Raw genomic sequence first — 20,777 nt, 5'->3', positions numbered from 1 at the left:
ATTTTCAATCGGAACAGGACCAACAAATCGCAAGGAAAAGATAGGTTTGTTGTTGTTACAATGATGACAACAGCAGCTTTGTAATTACACAAAACACTTTCTGTCATCTAATGCCAATTTTACCATTTTTTTCGTCTGATTGTTATTTTTATCTTTAAAGAATATAACAAATATTGATACTACAAATGTATAAGAGCTATGACTTATTTATTAACAGAAATAAAATAAAAAAAAACAGTTTAAAGAAACATTTTATTCTTATTTGGATTTAAATTTTTTTCCTTTGATTTTTTTTAAACTTACAATATAAAAATTAGCTACTCAAAAATATTTAATATGTATTTTCAATATACTTGTTCGTATTTTACAAGCAATAAAACGCAATTGTTTAAATGAAATTCCCAACACAACGAAAAAAAACCCCATTGCAATCGAACGTACTTTTACCAGTTCCTTGGATTTCCTTCCGGCAACATTAACACCATCATTTCCATTACAACACCATTATTTGGGCCTATTGGGGGAATTGTTATACTTCGTAAAGTTGGTGATTAATTGACTGTGAATTGACCTGAAGGCCAATAAAAACGACAAAATCCCTGCTGAAACATCTTACCATCGAACGCAATGCGAAGAGGTACAGAAGAAGAAGAAGAAAGAAGGAAGAAAGAAAAAAAACAGTCATTTCTCACTCCAAAATGGATCCAAGGCACTGAATTTGAATGTCCGCCGCAGGAGGTTCCGAGCTGAAAGATTCATCCAGCCACACATTTCCGCCCAATTGATGGTGGATGGACTGAAACAAATGGCGGTAAAGCAACTTCTTGGTTCGGTTGATAGGTTGGGGTATTAATTAATAAGTTTGCTGTACAAAACGCTACAGGTAGCATCAAGCAAACTACAGGTAGCATTAGGGTAATGATTTTGATGACGTATTGCGTCCGTTCTCCACACTCAGCTCAGACAGGTTGCGCTCGCAACGTTTCTGCTTTCGCTAATCTTCTTTGTGCGGGCGTAATGCATGAACGCTTTAATACAAAATTATAATGCAATTAACAATTTCTTCTATAAAGCGACGACGGAAGTGATTCTGTTTAAAAATGCTTTGATTGCATTACCGCAAAATCGATCCCTCTTCAATCGAGGGATGATGACACTAATAAGCGCAGACGCTCTCACTGGGTTCGATGAGGTGAAAGTCGAAAAGAAAAGAAAAAAAACCCTACTTTCAAAATCGACACTCAACCTTTCTCTTTCTGCCCAAGCCCATGCATACATTTCACCCAAACCAACAAGCATTTTCAATCCGTTTGTGCGGAGGCTAATAGCATTAAAAGCGATATCGCGATCCTACCCCTCCCTTCATAGTGTCCCTGCCAGCACGAGGCGCCATTGTGCCGTATCGAAACTGTCCGTTGTGCTTTTTATGTCCCATCATCATTTGGCGCCGTCTACGACGATTTGCTGCTCCGCCGAAACGAAACCCGGGTGGTAGAAGTTTTTTTTCATCGTGTTTTGGGGTGGAGAGTTGGCAAACATGGATTATGGCAGGGATGGTGGGTGGAGCTGGGCGATTTCTATTTCTCCCTTTGACCTCTTACCGCTCACTGAGTGCCTGGCCCCTTTCCGATTCCGACGATATCAGCACATTTTCCGGCCTCATATTCGAGCAACGAATGCACGGGGTTGGGCCGGAGGCGTGCACGAAACGCACGGTTGGAAAATTGATAATTTAATTGACTCTGAAAGCGAACTTCCCGCTGAGATTTTACGCTTTTATTAAATAAAATTTTCAGAAGCATCAAAGTTTTCTTTCATCATCATCATCATCATCGTCGTCCTCATCCGTGGTCCTGTTGCGATGTGATGTGGCGAATGGTTTGGGCTGTGAAGCAAAACGGAAAAGGTGGCGCTTCGATGACTTGCCCGTTTTTTCTCTCCCCCCGATGGGATTTCAAGAGGCCGCTGCGGGCGTTGTTGGGTGAAGAGCAGGGAAAACACAATGTCGCCTAAGGGACAATTCTGGCACACGGCACACAATAAAGCTCTCTCTCAATATATACCCATTGGCGGGACTCCACAGCTCATGACACAGGAAAAGTTTTGTTTCCATCAAAGAAAAAGGACATCCCATCGCATTTGATGGACGATTGCAGCTGCTATGTCATCCATTTTAGAACTTTTTTTTTCTTTTAAGCTTTGCCTTCACTCCATCTAACCCCGTATCGAACAGCTCACTAAGAGACACTAGTTCGATAACACTTCGCATGAAGCATCCTATTGTGATATTGTTCGAGAGTCTCTCGTTTAAAGGCAATGCTGGGAGATGGATGATAAATTTCCCATTTTCCACTTTCAAATAGATCCCGCTAGGATTGTTATGAAGAAGTTCTAGTTTTTTTTTGTTGTTGTGTGCATCCATTTGCTATTTTTGTTAAGTTCTCCATGCCAATTGAATTGGCAAAATGTACCGCTTGAAGTTCCACGTAGTGGTTCAATTTTTTGTCCGTCTCATTATATGGACACGCATGAATCCGCAACTTCCATTAAATATTCACGTGCCGTGGAATATCGTCCAATTTGCCCAAATGGTGGCAAAAGTGTGAAACGATAAATGTCAGCATATTTCGACACACGCACACAGTGAATTAATTAAATGCGTGCAGTTCGCGGATTTTTTTTCGCTATTGTTTTTTTGTGCTGGCCTTTTCCGGTAGAAATTTCACGCTAGCCCATTTCCGTGATGGTCGGCTGGTTTTTAGTTTAATTGGATCAATATTGCTTTTATCTGGGACTAAACGATTCACGTTGTAGTGTGGGAAAGTATTTATTTTTTTCTCGTCGATCATTTTTACAGTGAACAATTAATTTAAATTTATCGCAAATTCCGAGACATTAGTCGCCTTTTAAAGACTTTATTCATTATTGAAAAAAATGTCTATGTAAGCTACTATTTTCTGGTATTTATTGACAGATTTTACTCACATTCACATTAAACACATTGAGCAAATAATTTCCATTCTTTCCCCCAAATGTTTACTATTGTGTCGCTGACAGTTCAATTCAGTTGAGTATCTACATTTATTTATTGATAAGGTATTCTTCGTCTAGGTTATTAATTTTAATACATCTTCAACTATCAAAATGAAACCTAACTTAATCGTCTTCCATATTTGTGCCGCATACCAATAATCTTCAAAATACTTACCGCAAACAGTCAAATGTCTCAATGTGTAGCGGAATCTGCCCCGTCTGACCGGATCCCAATACGCAACAGACAGTTCGGCCCAAACCTCTGGAAAGGTCACACTGTCCGGTAATACAATAATACCGTCTAAATTCCCCATGCTCATCTACGCTAATATCCATGTCAATAAACATCAGTACACCCCGTTAGCCCGTTTGGGGAATTCTTGCTCCATCCGCCCAATCAAGCCCGAACAAGGAGGGTTCTTCGAAGATTCGTTCAAACGTTCGGCCCCCTTTACGCATGAATCCGGGTCTTCCCGGTTATTATCTTTCAGATTTTCCGTATAAGCTAGCATTGGTGCCTACGCTTACGCTAGTCTTCATCCGGTTTTGACCTTATCATACGGCGGTAAGATGATCTTTGATCTGCAATGGAATGTTGAGCGCATTGCAGTAGCTTTCCTCTTCAGCTCAAGGAATAATGGCATCAGATTAATCTGAAATTTCTTAGAAATCCGGCAACCAAAGCAAAGCGTTTGAAGTATTAAGGTATCGGTAATGCGACCGCAAACGCAAAAGACATTGATGAAGCATATTCAATAAGGGAATTTCACAACTTTATCGACGCACTATGACAACAACAAATGATATCTGCTAGTCTTTACAATGAACTAGTTTTAAATCTCATCAAACCACTAACCATTCAACTCTCTTCAAAATCTATTTCTATTCTACAGTACGACCACTCTCGGTACGGTTGCAGGGTAAAAACCGACCACTATCAGCTAATCACACTTACGATCTGCAGTGCGAAGTGCTTGGTTCAAGACCAGCTCCGACCATCACCTGGTGGAAGGGCAGTACGCAAATGCGCGGACATCATGAAACGGTAAGTGTTTGAATGGTTTACAAAAAGAACTGTCATTTGTAATCCTAAGTGGAACTGCATTAGCTAATTTAATATCTTATTGTGGAGAAGATGTTTCGATTTCGAAGCATAACAAACAAATGACTAGACTCTTCTTAAAGGAAAATTATTGAAAATCTAGTTTAGTTCAACATTTACAAAGGGTGCATTGATCTAGTGTAGGAATCTGGAATAAATGTTTTTGATAATTATCGAAACGTTACTTAACGTCTATCGTCTATCTATTAAACATATTTCTTTAATTAGACGTATTTTATTCTTTTTTAGTAAATGATTATACTCAGAATACTGTTTTATGTTATAGTTATTTAGAAACTTGTAAAAACTACAAACAAAAACATACTTCATGCACAACACACTAACATTAAAGAGAACGATAAAGGATCAGTGCGGCGCAGAGTTGAGCTGGCCATTCTTTGATGTGGTGCAAGTACATCGACGGCAAGCCAGAATATTATCACCGAGGAAGCAAAGTAGCAAACAAACAAAAAAAATAGTAAACCACCGGTCAACAGTTGTTCGGTTCATCCAGCCACATCGTTGAACGCTATTTGGTTTATTACGATTTACACTGCCTCGTGATGAGTTTGTTCCATTAGTTTGCAATCTATGTCAACTAACTGTATATACCTTTCCCAACTGTGGCCTTGTATCCTGGTTTTCCCATTCGTTTGGTTAGCAAATTTGCGGTAGGAAATCCTGAACTCGCGACAACATCATTAAACATCCTACGGACAGCAACAATAGTTATCAGCGAGATAACTTTACGTTACTGTCACACATAGCGCATCTGGTGCTGGATGTTACAATATGGTTATAGTTGAGGTTTTTTTTTGTTCTTGTTTCGCATCGAACCCCACCCCGGCTCACTATTGTACCGTGCCAGGACCGAAAGCGGTCACATTGAAACCACACAGTGGCAGTGGTTTTTGTGTGCGCATCAAAAATGATAGGAAATAAATAGCAAAGCATATGATTTTGACTTTTAATGACGCTTTTAAAGCGTACATAATGATGTGGCAACAAAAAAAAAGTTATGTTCAACGAGAAAAATCATTACAGATTTGAAGAAAAAAAAACGAGTAAACACCCACAGAGACTAACACATGTGACATTATAAAGAACCTTGTCAATCACTAATTGTTAAATGTTAGCCTTGTTGATGGAATTAATTTTGAAACAAATTTTTACATTGTGTGAAGGGAAGTTAGCGTCAGCTGAAATTGTTAAAAAAAATTGTGAAAGCATACAAATGAAGTGAAGGCGGCCCACGATAGAATTGGTTTCGTAAGCCACAAAAGTTCATTTTCGCAAGCCGCAAACGGCAGGCATTACCTAGGAAATCGTTAAGCTAACATAATGAAGAATATCCAACAATGATGTTGTTGCTTAAATGAATACAACACTTTTGAAAAGTATATAAAATGGTTTTTGTGTACGTACTGTTGGTGAGCTGTTCTCCAATACTTCAAAGAGGGAAACTCAATCCTTTTGCTCTACTGCGATACGCTGCGATACCTAACACTATATGCTTTTATTTTAACGACTCACTCACTACTGTTCAACTGGTTAACCTTTGTTTAACGCTTTCGTAAAGCAACGTCCCGTGTAACTCGCATTTATTTTGGTTCCGTCCTTCGCACGATGAAAAGGAACCACTTGGTCATTGGATCCGCTGGTGAACCCTTCTAACACCTAGCGGAGCTTTTGTTTTAATATCATTTTATTTCATCACACCATTTCAGCGAGTGTAAACTCTCGCACCTGGGCCAGCAGTATACCGCTGTGTCGCGGTTGTGTGGTGAAAATAATGATCAATTTTCAATTTTACCTTTTCCACCATCAGTTTTGACCGCCGGGTTACCATGATACTGTACCGGTCGGTTACGGATGACAAAGCGTGATGTACCTAAAGCATTTGTTTTAGTGTTATTTACGTGCTCGAGCCGTTGGTACTAGGGGATGCTATGGTAGTCTGGTATGTAGCCCGTAGTTAGCGCGAGGTGGCACCAAAAGCTCTACCATCAATGACATGATGGCATTGTGAGCCACTTGAATTTTCCAGCTGAGTGTGAGTATTGATCTGTTGATGTAGGCGACTCGTTAGTTTTCTTTTGATTTTTCGTTTTGGGTAAGCTGTTCCGTGCTGGTCATAAAGCCTATTGTACTGGTGAGGAAAAAAGTCCTAATGACCGATGCATTCAAGTCGAGTCAACCATCTGGAACATGTTTCTCAGATGACAGATGTGTATTGGGATCTTTTAACGCTCAAATTTACTGTTAACACAACATTTGCCTATAGTTAATTGGCAGCAATCGACCGTCACATATGGTGTTTGTTTTATTTCTATCTTTCTCACCTTTCTCACCACCTTTATTTCTCACCTAAATTTTTACTAACTCAAAAATACGTCAAATCCTCATATCTGCTAACACTTTCAGAATTTTAGATTTTTTTTGAAAATTATTCATAGAATTTGATTGATGATATATCTTTCAAATGTGCAAAATTTATCTATACGGTATTTCTATAATTCTATGTCCTTTTTATAGTTAAATAAAACTGCGTGTTTAAACACTCCTATATAAGACCTTTCGATTTTGTTTCGTACCATTACCACGATGAACCGTTCGCATATACATATGTTTCGTATCTTCTTGGTTAAAGAAATTGCTGTATTTTAATATGAGACATTAGACCACATGCTTGTTCAATGTGTGTCCGTAGTTGTTGCAGATATTCATACTACGGATGCCTTTGTTGGAGTAAATGTGTATGATAATTTGGAGAATTTATTGTCTTCAGAATTATAGGTAAAATTTGAACTACTTGCGTTAATAAGAAACTTCAATGAACGGTTCGAACTTTTCAACTTCAACTCTTCTGTGTTACGTTTTAAAATTGTCTTATTTTTTTTAAATGTTAAATGTTTTAAATCACAGTCACAGTCTATTTGAATTATTCTAGCTCTATAAATACGAGTTTTACATACTTCTGATAAAGAAAATGCTGATAACAGAATTGTTCCCATTCTTCTATCAAACGTCCGTTTATTCTTTCTTATACGGTATCAAAACTCCTCCTAAGTTGTCTTATGTCATGCCAAAGTAAAGTCGGGCCGTTCTTTGCTACCTTAGCGTCTCTGGAACGCCAAACTGATGCGTTTTCTTCACGCCTGCATATCTGTGCACACACAGTGAAGGGTCGTTTTGCCATTGGTGATACTTTCTCCGCAAGAACTGTGTCATGTGCCGGAATGTCACCGTTGTTTGGAAAAAGCATACGCGGCCACCTTCGGTGCGGTGGTGAGAAATGAGCATGCATGGTTGGCAGCTCAGCACGGAAGGTTTCAACCCATTTGCACGTCATTGCTATGCGCCAGAGTAGCAAGCGGCATGGATGAGTAGATTCACCCTGCCAGTAGTGAACCGAGTAAGAAAATCTGGGAACAGCCAGGGCCGGTGGTAAGATATTGGTGGTATAAAAATCACTGCGGTTTGTGAAATTGCACGCCATTGTGAAACGAACCGAGAAAGCACACGAGAAACGAGACGGTTAAACGAAATGTCGCACGATGGAAAAACATTCCTTCTGGTAGTAGTTTCCATTCCGTGCTTCTTCCGCATTCCCAAGGTGGGGATGGGAGGCGCAAAAAAAAAACGAACCTCACTCGGTGGGTGTTGATAGAAAATTGCAATTTGTATGCAAATTTTGTCCCCAATAATAACAATAATAATACGAAATTTATTACATTGTGACGCATCCGCGCGGGAATGCAGAGGAAAAATAAAACAAGGCCGGAAAGGGATGGTCGTCGGACAGATAGTTGGTAGACAATGGTAGCGAGCCCGGGGGATGGGATGGGAAACACGTACGCCCGAATATGCTCGTGGTAGCGAAGGCTCTCGTTAAAAGTAGCACACCGTTGTTTCGTCCTTTATGTCACCGCCCGACATAGGAATGTGCAATCATGTGCGGGCAAATGTGGGTGAGAAACATAAAACTCTCTCCAAAACTACTACTACTACGCCGTTTGGCACAAAACGGGTGCCGCGATGTGGTGGCTCTAGCAACGGAAAGTGTATAGAAAAAAGGGGAAAGTCGGAAAATCGTACCTAAACATGACAAAACATAAACCGGGGAGAGTTTGTTTGATATCGTATTTTAATATATTTTTTAAAGAAGAATTTTAAAGCAACGGAGAAAGATATTTGATCATTTTTTAGAAACAAAGCTTTTGAAAAATATATATCGAAAAATTTGATGTATTTTAATGCGAATTTGTTGAAATAAGTTTCTTTTCACTCAAGTAATGCTTTAAATAAACAAAAGAATAAAAAAAAAATAAAAAAATCTATAAATTTGAAAAACTCCTAAGGCTAAATATAGCCTTTGATATTTTTGGGGGAAATTTAGCAAGATTTATAAGTTGAAATATTTTAATGCGAATTTGTTGAAATACGTTCTTTTCACTCAAATAATGTTTTAAATAAAAAAGAATAAAAAATAAAAAAAAGTTATATAAATTTGAAAATTTCCTACAGCTATAGCCTTAGCTTTTTTTTGAGTAATTTAGCAAAATTTTATAAATTGATTTAATTTAATGCGAATTTCCTGAAATAATTTTTTTTCACTTAAACAATGCTTTAAATAAAAAAAAATTATAAAAAAATTTAAAAATTTGAGAAACTTTTTAGGCTACAGCCTTAGCTTTTTTTTGGAAATTTAGCAAAAATTTATAAATTGATTTATTTTACTGCGAATTGGTTGAAATTGTTTTTTTTAACTCAAATAGTGTGATAAAAAATGATAAAGAAATTAAAAAATTCTAAAAATTTGAATATTTCCTAAGGCTATAGCTTTAGCTTTTTTTTTTTTAATTTAGCAAAATTTATAAATCAATGTATTTTAATGCGAATTGGTTGAAATAAGTTTTTTTCTCTGAACGTAATATAAATAGACTACGGACGTTAAAATGCGGTCAAGAAACGCTTAATAGATAATCCTGCGAAAAGATTTCATAATTGTAGCATGTTGCACAACCAACAAAATATGATATCTGCATGAATTGTGGTTAACTGATCAAAACCGTTACCGCTAAACCATATTTACAATGGCGGTTTGCTCTTGCTGCCCATACAACTCACAAGCTATTCTTAGCGATCCGTCATCTGCATCACTCACTTGACACACTAATTATAAAATGCATATGTAAATCTAATCCTTCGCTATCGTCTTTTCCATCTTATCTGCTTCAGACGGACCCGGACGGTAACATCACCGTATCGATACTGAGCTTCCGGCCCACCATCGACGATAAGGGCAAATATTTGTCCTGCCGGGCAGAGATGGCCGTCATACCGGATGCTGGAAAGGAAGATGGCTGGAAGCTTGACATCTACCGTAAGTATTGGAGCTACGCAAAGCCCCGTTTAGAAATTCTATCCCCGTACATTTCTCCTTCCTGGGCAAATATTCCATCCCTCTCCGGCACATTGATGAAACCTGCGTCAATTTACCGCACACACTACCCAATCATGCTGTACGTTGGGAGCTATCATGACAACCTGTCACACGGTTCCGATGGTTTGTAACTTCGTGTTTCTCTGTCATTTGGTTCACGTTGAACTTCTCAGCACTGTTGACAGTGTGAAGTCGTCAGCTCGAGACGGTAACTTCGAGATCTTTCCCCCCAAACCTTCATCATTACCACCGAGAAGTGGTACCGTTTGATGCGGTTAATATTGCACCCAATGTCCCACGGTGAATGAAGATGAAGATAATTAAAAATTCATTACAACCGCGTGATGAGCACACGAACCGATGGTGAACTTTCCCGGGGTATCATTCCTTCCTGCTGTTGTTGGGGCTGCCTTGGTTGGGGTGTTGTCACATGGTGGGAAAATGTCCATCCCACGAGGGTGGATTTCTGGAACGTTTGAATCTAAGCGTACCATCATCCATTTTACCGTCCCAAGAATCTGAAGAGTTCACAGGCAACAATTCTGCTGACAACGGTTTGCCTTGCAAGGCCGCGGATTATAACGCTGCCCCTTTTTGCCGAGGAACCGTCCCGACCAAAAACCATCGCTGCATCTGTTTTTCAATCTCTTGACCTTCGCAGTATGATGAAACAAAGGCCGCCTTGTTGGTGAAGTGTAGCGTAGCGGAACCTTAATCAAATTTGCTACCATTTGTAGGTCGATTGTTTCCATTTAGCAGAAAAAAAATTAAACCCCTTTTTAACAACCCTAAAGCCGCTGTTCGGTGAGGTCCAAGGATTTTCCCACGGGTGTGAGCTCCGGTGCGGAGAGACGGAGAAACTCAACCCTTCGGGACAGATTGGACACTCTCCCAGCAAAACCGAGCACGCTGTCACTCAGGCTGTTCTGTACCGGGCATGGCAGAAAGGATACGGGATACGGGGTGTAACTGTCATGTCTGTCATCGCAGCGCGCCTCGGTGTCATTAGAGAACGATCCAATGCGAGTGGTCGGGTGGCATGGGGTGTAGAGAGCGGGAAAGGAAATGGATTTTCCGGAGGTTTCTATCGTCGGAAGGTTTTTTTGCGCCAATGGTTGTGGTGCGGGTTTTGTCGTTTGCTTGCCGTTAAACGTCCTGCTGTTGATGGGTCGTACTAATTCGTGCCAGCCGTATAACTGACGCTTCGTTCCTTTCATTGCCAACACACGTTTTGTTTTCTTTTTTTCCTTCTTTTTTGTACAACATTATAATCGGTTGTAAAATTATGTTAACTATTTTCCAGTTTTAGACAGTTGCCCACTCATTGGGAGTACGTTTTCCACACAAACATACGAAGGAATGGTTGTGGTTTGTTTCGTATTTAATTCTTACCTGGAAATGGAGTTGTTATTGTATCTTTAATTCATTTCAACCTAAATGGGGATTTTTAAATTTTTATATATCTTTAAAAATCCTTTAACCAAACATGTTTACCTATATCAACATATACCAACTGTATTCAATTTATTATTATCCAAGAAATAGTAACCTGTTTGAGCAGTCAATAAACATTTGTGTGCTGCTTTCTATTTCCCGACCCTACTTGAAGGCTTACTGTTTTCACAGAGTTTTATATTGTTAACGTAAAACATTATTCCATCATCTTTCAAAAGATAATTTTGCTGTAATCCTAGCAACAAACAGTTTCCTGATGGTAAATTTGCTAAAACATTGCCTCTTTTTATCCTGCGAAACCGACCTTTTTCGTACTACCTTTAAATATGTAACGTACGCCTTTGCCTGTCTATCCCAGACGCTAGGCGCTAATTATAAAAAGGATGCATACTTTGGCATTTAGGAAGGATAGCCTACAACTGGGTAAACAAAATCCACCCCCGGAGCATATTTTCCCTTCCATTTCTGTATTGTGCCAGTGCCTCTATCAAAGCATAATACCCAAATCATACACACATTCCCCACCCTGTGGCAGCTTGTGCAAAATCTCATTTGTAGAAAATGCCGCAAGAAAGCCTGCTGCTGCTGCTGCTGTTCTATCTCTCGCTTCGTCTCGACCTCATTACATCCGGCAGTCTCCGGCAACATGGGTCCCCTCGGTTAGGGGACGTGATTTGCCACCCACCTTCCGGGCAAATGTCTTCTGTAGCGTTTGCCTTACATCGTAATCTTTTTCCATAGTGGGCGTGAATAAACTTGTTACAGGAACAATATGAAGTCGGTGGTACAGCGGGAAGAGTACCGGGTGGTGGACAATGGTGGTGCGAATGGGAAAGATTCAGTCCATGGAAAGCTTATTATTCAAGTTTATGGTTTTATAACAGAATCAAACATTACGGGACGAGTGGCATCCACTGGCGCTCCGCTTTGGCGACCAACGGACCAGCCCATTAGCGGAATTTTCTCATGATTTATTCATGGCTATCTGGCTGCTATTTTCTTGCAAGTGCTAATGCGTACGACCACCATCATCTCTCACACGGCGACTGCAAGAAGATTTTCCATTGTTTTTCGGAAGCGAGTAGAGATGTTTTTCAGTAGGACATATTTTAGATCAATAGGTTATGGAAAAATGCTTTCTGTTTTTTCATTGATGCTAAAAAAGGATGAAAGATACAAGTTTGTACGAAGAGTTTAGTACAGGTATTCCCCGATATACCCTATCAATGCGGACCGGAGGCAATCGCGTATCTCGAATATTAGCGTATATCGAATTTTTGGTTTGATGATAGATTTCTTTGTATATCCCCATCTCTTTGCGGATATTCTGACTTACATTACTGAACATTTTTTCATCTTCGTCCATTGGCTCTATTTCCGATAATGTTCTTTCCATATAACTGTTAAGTAGTTGTTACTGCTAGATAGAAACTCGTTACGCCAGGCTTTGAAGATTTTTTTTTGTAATTTTGCTTCTTTGTTAACGAAGTTAAATGTCAGTTTCGAAAAAATCGCGTATAACGAAATCGCGTATATCGAGTATGGCGTATATCGGGGAATACCAGTATTAATTAAAACTCCGTAGACCCTGTCGATGAGCTGACTTGACAAACGCTTGCTGTGTATGACATGCATATGACCGTCGTCTGTTTCCCTTTTTCCCATCACATACTGATAACACTCCTTCATCTGCGCTGTGAAAGTTCATAAACTTACTACATCACACTTTAGACGGTTCGAATAAAAGTTGATCTCATCGTCCCATCCAACCGAACCGTCCCGAATCAGCGTGTCCGTTATATCCTTAGCTTCATGCAAAAGTTAGTTGCAATCGAACCTAAAGTGCATGGCGCAACTTTTCGCAATCATAACCATGCGTACCGGCGACATCGACCGAATATGAGTTTACGGGTTGGACAACCAATTTCGGGAAAGTTTCTTTGATCTTGCAATGAACCGTAGAGCTTACCCACACCATAGCAAGGGACAGTTTGCGATGGTCAAACAAACCCGAACATATCCTTCGCAAACCTTCGAAGCGAAGCGACTGATCATCATCCAAATATTGAAGACAGTTCCAGTGATGCTTCCCTTATATGAAGCTTGTATGCAGTTCGGTGAAGGTGAAATTGATGAATTTTAGCTTCATAAAAATAGGGCTCGAATGCAAGAAGCATTTGTTGATGACTATGCATCTTTTTCAAACGAAGGTATGAGATGGAATGTTAATGAAGGGATGGTCAAACACGCACAAGGGTAGAATGAAGTGCTGAAAGTTAGACAACGTAGCTGTACCCAGCGTGATTTGAATTTTCTGGCTGTTTTAGATTAGTTCTAGTATTAGAAATATTTACCGATAGGAGATTACGGTAGCCTTTTTAATTAGCAAGATGTTTATGCAATGAATTATACAAAATTCAAAAAATTCAAAATTTGTTTCAAAAGACATTACTCAATTTTTATAAGATAAAATAATAGTATTAAAAAAGATTAAAGTTTTAAATCTATTTGTTTGCCGTGTATGTCGTATGGTACTGTATGTGACAAACAGTGCCGTTTCCACATGACAGAACCGGGTATCAAATCCCATCCGGACTATCACCCCGTAGCAAGAACTTTCCATTCGGCTACGTGCTTGAAATAAGTCTAATAAATGGTCGGCATGAACTTAGGGGTCCTTAAGCCAAGAAGAAGATGAAGTAACATATCAACTTTTTGACAAACAGTCAATTGTTAATGTATTAGATTTATAGAATTTTGTTTAACCAAGCTTGTCTCAGTTAAAGATATCAAATATGATTTGAAATCACCTGTCGTAACGTGAATAGAAATACTCCAACGTATATAATATTTAATCCAATTCTCCAATGTTTGTAATTACTACATTAACAAAAAAAATACATCTTTCATATTAATTCAACCAATATTTAAAATATGATTAAATCTAACTGTATGTGGTGTTTCGTGTGAATTCAAGCGAAAAAAGGCAGGTGACAGGAAGTGTTCCACCATTTTTATACAAACATTTAATCTTTCCTCCGTCTCATCTGCCGTTTTCACTGAACTCAAAAAGAAACTTAAAAGTAACATTAAAAAAAACAACTCACTCCGAGATTACACAAAACAATATGTTGCACTTCCTTATGATGCAATTATCCCATGTAGCCACTCGTACTCCAAATTCAGTTAACTTTAAAAAAATGTCTTCCTTAGTTTCTTAACACACTGTCCGTAGCATATCTTTCTGGTTGAAGAAGCAGCTCAGCAACAGTTTCACAACATTTTTAATGACCTGGAAGAATAAACATTCTTTTCATCCTGAAACAAAACTCCTAAGTAACCCTTAATTCGGTGCACTTTTTACAACCCTTCAACCCTAAATCCTCACTCCCCATTTCCTTCCATCGCAGCGTAAGTTCATTCGGTAGGAATTTTTGCCGACTTTCAGACCAACCTTCCCAAAAAAAACCCCTTTAACCATTTTAAATGGTCACCACGTATTCGTTTGTTAATTAATTTTACTACTATCACGCCCTTGCGCAAATGCGCAACCCAGCGCATTGCTTTGTTAGTAGCCCCTTTTTTTTGCTTGTTTGTTTCGTTCACACCACACCTACTCATGGATACTTTTGCAAAATGTTTTCATTACAGACGTTCCCGTGGTGACGCTCGAGTACGGTACGAACTACAACTACACCTCCTCCATCCCGGAAGGGGTCGACGTGTACTTCGAGTGCAACATCAAATCCAACCCGTGGGTGTACAAAGTGATCTGGCGCCATTACGTAAGTGTTTCCTAGTGGTGGTACACATACATAAACACACATACACTAGTAGCAGTATCGTTATTTTGTGACCGCTTCTCCGTGGATTAGCAACCATAGCAACTTGACCGGCTGGTCGTGATGATTGTGTCCTTTGAGTATGGGGATGCCCCTGTCAAAGAAAAGGAGCAACCAAAAAAAAAGACAACACAAACGACACATTTGCAATGCGTTTTTCCTTTTGTATCACAGCATGTGAGAGAAAAAATTAAATGCTACCTCGCCCGTGGCACACATAAAAACAAATTAATCCTTATGTTTTATGATGAAGCAACTCTTACTCATCCATGTGGCTCACTTCAGTGCCAGTTTGACAGACCGTTCGCTTTTTGAACCAGCAACAAAAAAAAACCTTTCACTCCTTCCAACGGCCTGGAACCACCTGCGGGAAAAAAGCACATGACCCTGGGTCATCACATGAATGGCTGGCAGCACAACGTGTGTTGTACCGAATGTTTGCAATGGTCGCTCTCCCTAACGAACCATCCATGCAACTCGGAGGAATGGGAAGGCGAAACCTCCATTCGGCATTATCTGATGTCGTTTGTTTTATTACGAATTTCCCTTCCAGCAACAGTGCGATCGTATACACAGCGTTGTGTGCTGTGGGGTTGAATGACGATGACGGTTTGCAGTACTGGAAATGCCGATTCTAGCGAACAAATGCTTCTTCGGTAATGACCCCAACTAATACTAATACCCTTCACGAGCGGAAGCTCTCTTTTGCTTCCTATTTTTGGCTAATGGAGGACATTTCAAGTGCCGCTATCGTTTCATTATGGTGGCGATCGTGGGTTGTCCATCCATCCATCCTAACCCGAAATTCTGTACATTATGCAAAAAAGAAGCCAAACATAAAATATACACCAAAGGAAAAGAAATAATAAGAAGGAAAGGGAAGGAAAGCAACACAACACTGTGGAAAAAGGACCAACAGCAAAAGTGATGCGTAACACTAATTATCTTCTTTTATTGCCACACTGGTTGTTATTAATTTAGAAAGAGAGCGAATGAGTGGAACCAAAAGTTATCTTGTTCTTCGTCTTGGCTGGACAGACGCATTTTCCTGCGAGGGTTGACAAGCTGACAAGCGTCTGGAAGCTGCCGTCTTCAGACCATTATACTATAACAGCACACAGTACAGCAACGCACACTTTTTTTTGTCCACTGCTGGTACGCAATGAAGTGCTAGGAACTAATTTATCCACAGCTTAGATCTTTGCGACAAAACCTTTGCGCTTTCCCGGGGAACCCTGGACGAGTCTGATAAAAGCACTCGGAAGTATGGCGTGCACCAAAAATGGACAGCCATTTTTAGTCTTTTTTGCAAATGAGCGAATAGCGATCGGTTGGAAGAAATAAAGCTTCCAAGATGTAGATTAAGTGCGTACCAAATTAAACGGCATCGTAGGAAAGGTCGTCATAATTATTTCGCCTGCTATTCGACCATTTTCCGTGGCCGTAGCGCTGGTTGTGTACGCTTGTGAGTGTTTTCGGGGAAGTTTTTTTTCGTTGCTTTGTTCCTGAAGACCGTTTGTTAGAAACACTTTATTTTTTCACTCTTTGACCTCAGCCGCGCTCATTGCTCCGTGACCGGAAGAGACAATTCTTTTTGGGGTTTTTTGGTGTTTCATCTTTAGCAAAGGCCATACCAGTCATTTATTCTTCCCTTTATAGCCTTGATGTTCCCAAAATGTTGCCAAAAGTGCTAAAGCACAAGAAAAAAGCGTCGCTCTGTTCACTTACAAATCGATTCCAAGGCTTTAAAAAACGCTTGCATCTTTACGGTGTTTCTACTGTTCGTACACTTAAAGCTAGTGGAAACCATTTTACCATACATTTATTTTCATTGCATTATTTTTATCCTTGCTCATCTGGCGCATTTTTTTTATTTCTTGCAACATTTTCTACAGGGTAAAGAGCTGGTCAACAATCCTTCCGAAGGCGTTACCGTATCGAATCAGAGCCTGGTGCTGCAGAACGTGAGCCGTAGCCGGGCCGGACAGTATACATGCGTCGGCAGCAACCGGGAGGGTGACGGTGAGAGCAACCCGGTCCATCTGGACATAAAGTGTAAGTATGATGATGGTGGTGAGGCCATTCGGTGCGGCCGCTACCAGCGGCTATGCTGATTATGCTGATTATGCGTATGTCGTTTTGTGTGGTGCCGCAGCGATGAAAAATACTGCAGGGTCGTATCATTCCACTGGTCGTATCGGGTGAAGGCATGAGATTTGCTCGTTTGTCCACACATGCCAGCAGGCTTGATATTATTTACGGGTTTTTATTCTCTTGTTTTTTTTTGCTCTACACTACAATTACAGTAAACAATTTGTTTCGCAACGTGGAAGCGTAATGAAAAGTGATTGTAATTTGTAACAAACTCAATTTAAAGAATTAATTCAGGTGAATAAATCGCCCAAATGCCAACCATGTTACTTATAATGCGATAAATATTCCACGTAATGAGCTTTTAACTTTTGTTTTTTTCATCGTGAGATGGATTACATACACAGCTATATAAAGGTGAATGAATCATTAAATAATGGAAAGAAATACATTTTACATTAAACAAATCTCACTATATGTTCAGCAATTGCGAATGCGACAAAAGTAGCTCAATTTTCCAAAATAATTTTGCGATTCTGGCGCGACTTCAAGGTTGTTTAATTTTTCTCGTGCAAGGTTTGTTGACGTTTGTAATCGAGCCGGTAGTGAGAAAATAGTTTTGAATTAAATTAAATTAATTTAAACAAAGAAAATTATAATAAGTAATACATTTATTGTGTTGATGAAGTCGATGAGAAAGGCAAGTTTTTTCAACCCAGTGATGATGTATCAAAACAACGGACCATCAAGAAAGCTCGTCGCTTGATGCTGCTGACTCCTGTGATACAAATAACGGATGCTGCTAACAGTAGCGCAGATTTGTCCGTTTTGTTTTCTTGTATGTTTGGAGCTGGAAAATCTTGTCATAATTTTTCCGATAGCCAGAAGAAATTGTATTTTTTTATTTTTTAACCTTTTTTTATTTAAAGCATTGTTTGAGTGAAAAGAAACTTATTTCAACAAATTCGCATTAATATACATAAATTTAAAATTTTTGCAAAATTTCCCAAAAAAGCTAAAGGTATAGCTTTAGCTAGCTTTAATTGTCAAATTTCTAGATTTTTTTTATTTTTTTATTATTTTTTATTCTTTTTTATTTAAAGCATTATTTGAGTGAAAAGAAACTTATTTCAACAAATCTGCATTCAAATACATAGATTTATAACATTTTTGCTAAAAATCCCAACAAAAATAGTTAAGGTTATAGCCTTAAGAAATTTTCAAATTTATAGATTTTTTTAATTTTTTTATTATTTTTTTTTATTTTTTCGAGTTATCCTGGCCACCATTACAGAAAACTGTCTTGGCGTCAAGTCGCGCTTCGAATAGCGATTTTCACAAAAAATACACGTATAGCGACTTTGTGCAATTTTGTTATATCTGGAGTTTCGCAAACATTTTCTGAATCGCGTTTGCAAACGAGACAATTGATAAGCGTTTAGTGACGGGATGATATGTATTTAAATATTTATCAGGTACCTGGCGCCTCCATTGGTTTTGTCATAGAAGTGCAAATAAGTTTATTTTTGTTTACTTCAGGAATAGACTTAATGGCACCAAGCTCGATATATTTTCTTCTAGATACTAAAATGTTATAATTGAGCCAGTAAGTTTAATTTAACCAATATGATACATGACAATTCACTGCAGTACCAGGCGCCTCCATTTTCCGTGTGGGATACATAAAAAAAATGCAAAAAGAGCTAAAACCGCATCCACTACGCAATCATGGTTTATATGACTAAATTAAAAGCTTGAAATATTCTTGAACCATTTTATATTTGGTAGCAATTAATGAATTTTCAAAACATTTGCATTTGCTGAAGTTTTAACTTATTCTGAAATACTTAATCAAAATAATCAAGAATAGAATTCTTTTAACATCTTAAAATGCTTAAGATTCTCACATTACATAAATGCACAATCTTTATTGTAAACTAAACCTCCGAATGCTTAAGAAACGACTAGTATCATTTAAGCGTATAAACAAACGCTTTCAATTCGAATGGATGTTGATTTCGCATTGTTTGAGTAGATTACTGAAAACGGTGTTCGTCCTTCTGGAAGTTGATCTTCCTTCTCCAGCTCCAGCTGAAGGGTTTCTTTGTTTATTACGTTACATGATTTTTCATCTCTCCAACCATATTCTTCGCAAAGACGACTGTTCGTTTTGGAGCGTTTTGTCCCAAGCTAATGTCCTTTCTATCGTACTGCTCCGAAGACGTTGTCCCCTGTTCTGTTTTAGACTGTTACACTTCTTTCGTGAAACAATTTTCACTGTTCGCACTCACACTACTTTCATGTTCCGCTCTTTCGCTGCTGAACGGCCAGCGTTGCTTGCTATTTTCACTCGAGCAAAAGAAGACGATTGAACAAAAAAGCGCGTTGAAAGCTTCAATGAGTTTCTTAATTAGATTTGTGGTGTTAAAAAGGATCGTCTATTTGATGCTTACGGTTCCTTTTCCACTGACACAATCTATCTCACTTTCATCCCTGACCCCCACCGTCTAGATCCTTTCGCCCGGTTCCTTTCCCCTGTTTCATATGACCGTTTGGCTATGGCTTACGGATAATGCCACCGTCACAACCACCTGTCTATGGTCTGCCATGGGGGAAAGGCTTGCAACGAACGACGACATCACATCAAACCGACCATCGACTTTCGGTCGACCACGAACTCGTGCTGATGGTAGAGATGTGGAAGGGGGGAAAACTCAAGAAAGACTCCCACTGGCAAAAACCGACGGGACACTCCTTCCGGCCTGCTGACGGTCCCGGCGTAACGCTGGTGTGAGTTTAACGTGGAATTTTAATTTTGATAGCATCAGCTTCCGTTCACCGGTTTCGGACTGGGTGGTAGTGGACCGGGTGCCAACCGTCCAACCATCCTCTTGAGATGGATTTATGTTTGCGAGAAACAGCTTTCGAGATGGTTTTGTCACCGATCCGGAGGGCAAAAAAGTCATTTCCTGTGAAACGAAGCCACAAAAACCGGCGGCATTCGGCGATGTTGGCTTCCGTTGCCATTTTTGCGCCGGTACCACGGGGAAGGATCCATTCTTCCTGCAAGGAGTGTGGTAACGATTTTTTTTTGTCTGATTCTACTTTTTGCTTTTTATTTCTGTTACTACGCCCAGTACCACCAGCTGGGTGGAAATTTGTGCAAAACATCATGCTGCCCGCATCATTTTGTGCCTGTTTTACTATTTGCCAGTGCGTGGCATAAAATGAAATTATTCTTCCGTTCTTGTTCATCGTGACGGTGTGACAATGTCTACCGCGTAAAGGTGTAGAAAGGTGTTGCGTGAAGAAAGTGACAACAACAGAAAAATGTACCGACCGATGTCACGCAGAAATTAAGACATCTGGAGGTAAATTAACGATTCATGGCGAACCTAAACACTTAGCTGCGCTGTTAAAGGTATTACTTGCTTTGTGACGGAGTTTTAGGGTGGATTGTGGACAAGACCATTTGTTTTTTGAGTTTTAGTGAATTCCATCCAAGTGAATGGAAAAAAAACTTTTATTTTCTTTGCAATTCTTAGCCAATCATCCATCGTTGCAAAATATTTCGCATTACACGGGTATGTGGAATTCATTCAAAGGGGCATTAGTTTAATTCACATTATATCAAATACCAGAAATTCATCATATGTTATAATTCATTCTGGCTGTGTTTTGCGAAGTGCCTTACCAAATCAAAAACATAATTATGCTTTTGTTTAATAACATTTTCTTCTAGTTTTTTGTTAAACATTTTCCACGTAGGTAATCCAAAAATATCAAACATGCCTTTGCTCTTCTCATA

The 20,777-nt window shown here is 39.2% G+C and overlaps 1 protein-coding gene across 6 annotated transcripts in view; it reads left to right on the top strand.

Annotated features, from left to right (window-relative positions):
* Positions 1 to 20,777, top strand: part of LOC125761332 (nephrin) — a 152,946-nt gene that overhangs the window by 110,452 nt on the left and 21,717 nt on the right. For all 6 annotated transcript variants that reach the window (XM_049422356.1, XM_049422355.1, XM_049422354.1 and 3 more), the window contains 4 exons: positions 3,927 to 4,078; positions 9,377 to 9,521; positions 14,688 to 14,821; positions 16,774 to 16,933. In XM_049422356.1, the coding sequence (XP_049278313.1) occupies positions 3,927 to 4,078; positions 9,377 to 9,521; positions 14,688 to 14,821; positions 16,774 to 16,933 (591 nt within the window). The remainder of the gene's footprint in view (positions 1 to 3,926; positions 4,079 to 9,376; positions 9,522 to 14,687; positions 14,822 to 16,773; positions 16,934 to 20,777) is intronic.

This window comes from Anopheles funestus, chromosome 2RL (genome assembly GCF_943734845.2).
Source record: "Anopheles funestus chromosome 2RL, idAnoFuneDA-416_04, whole genome shotgun sequence".
Taxonomy (NCBI): Eukaryota; Metazoa; Arthropoda; class Insecta; order Diptera; family Culicidae; genus Anopheles; species Anopheles funestus.
Note: the sequence above shows the minus strand (reverse complement) of the source record. Positions and strands in the feature narration are given on the sequence as shown.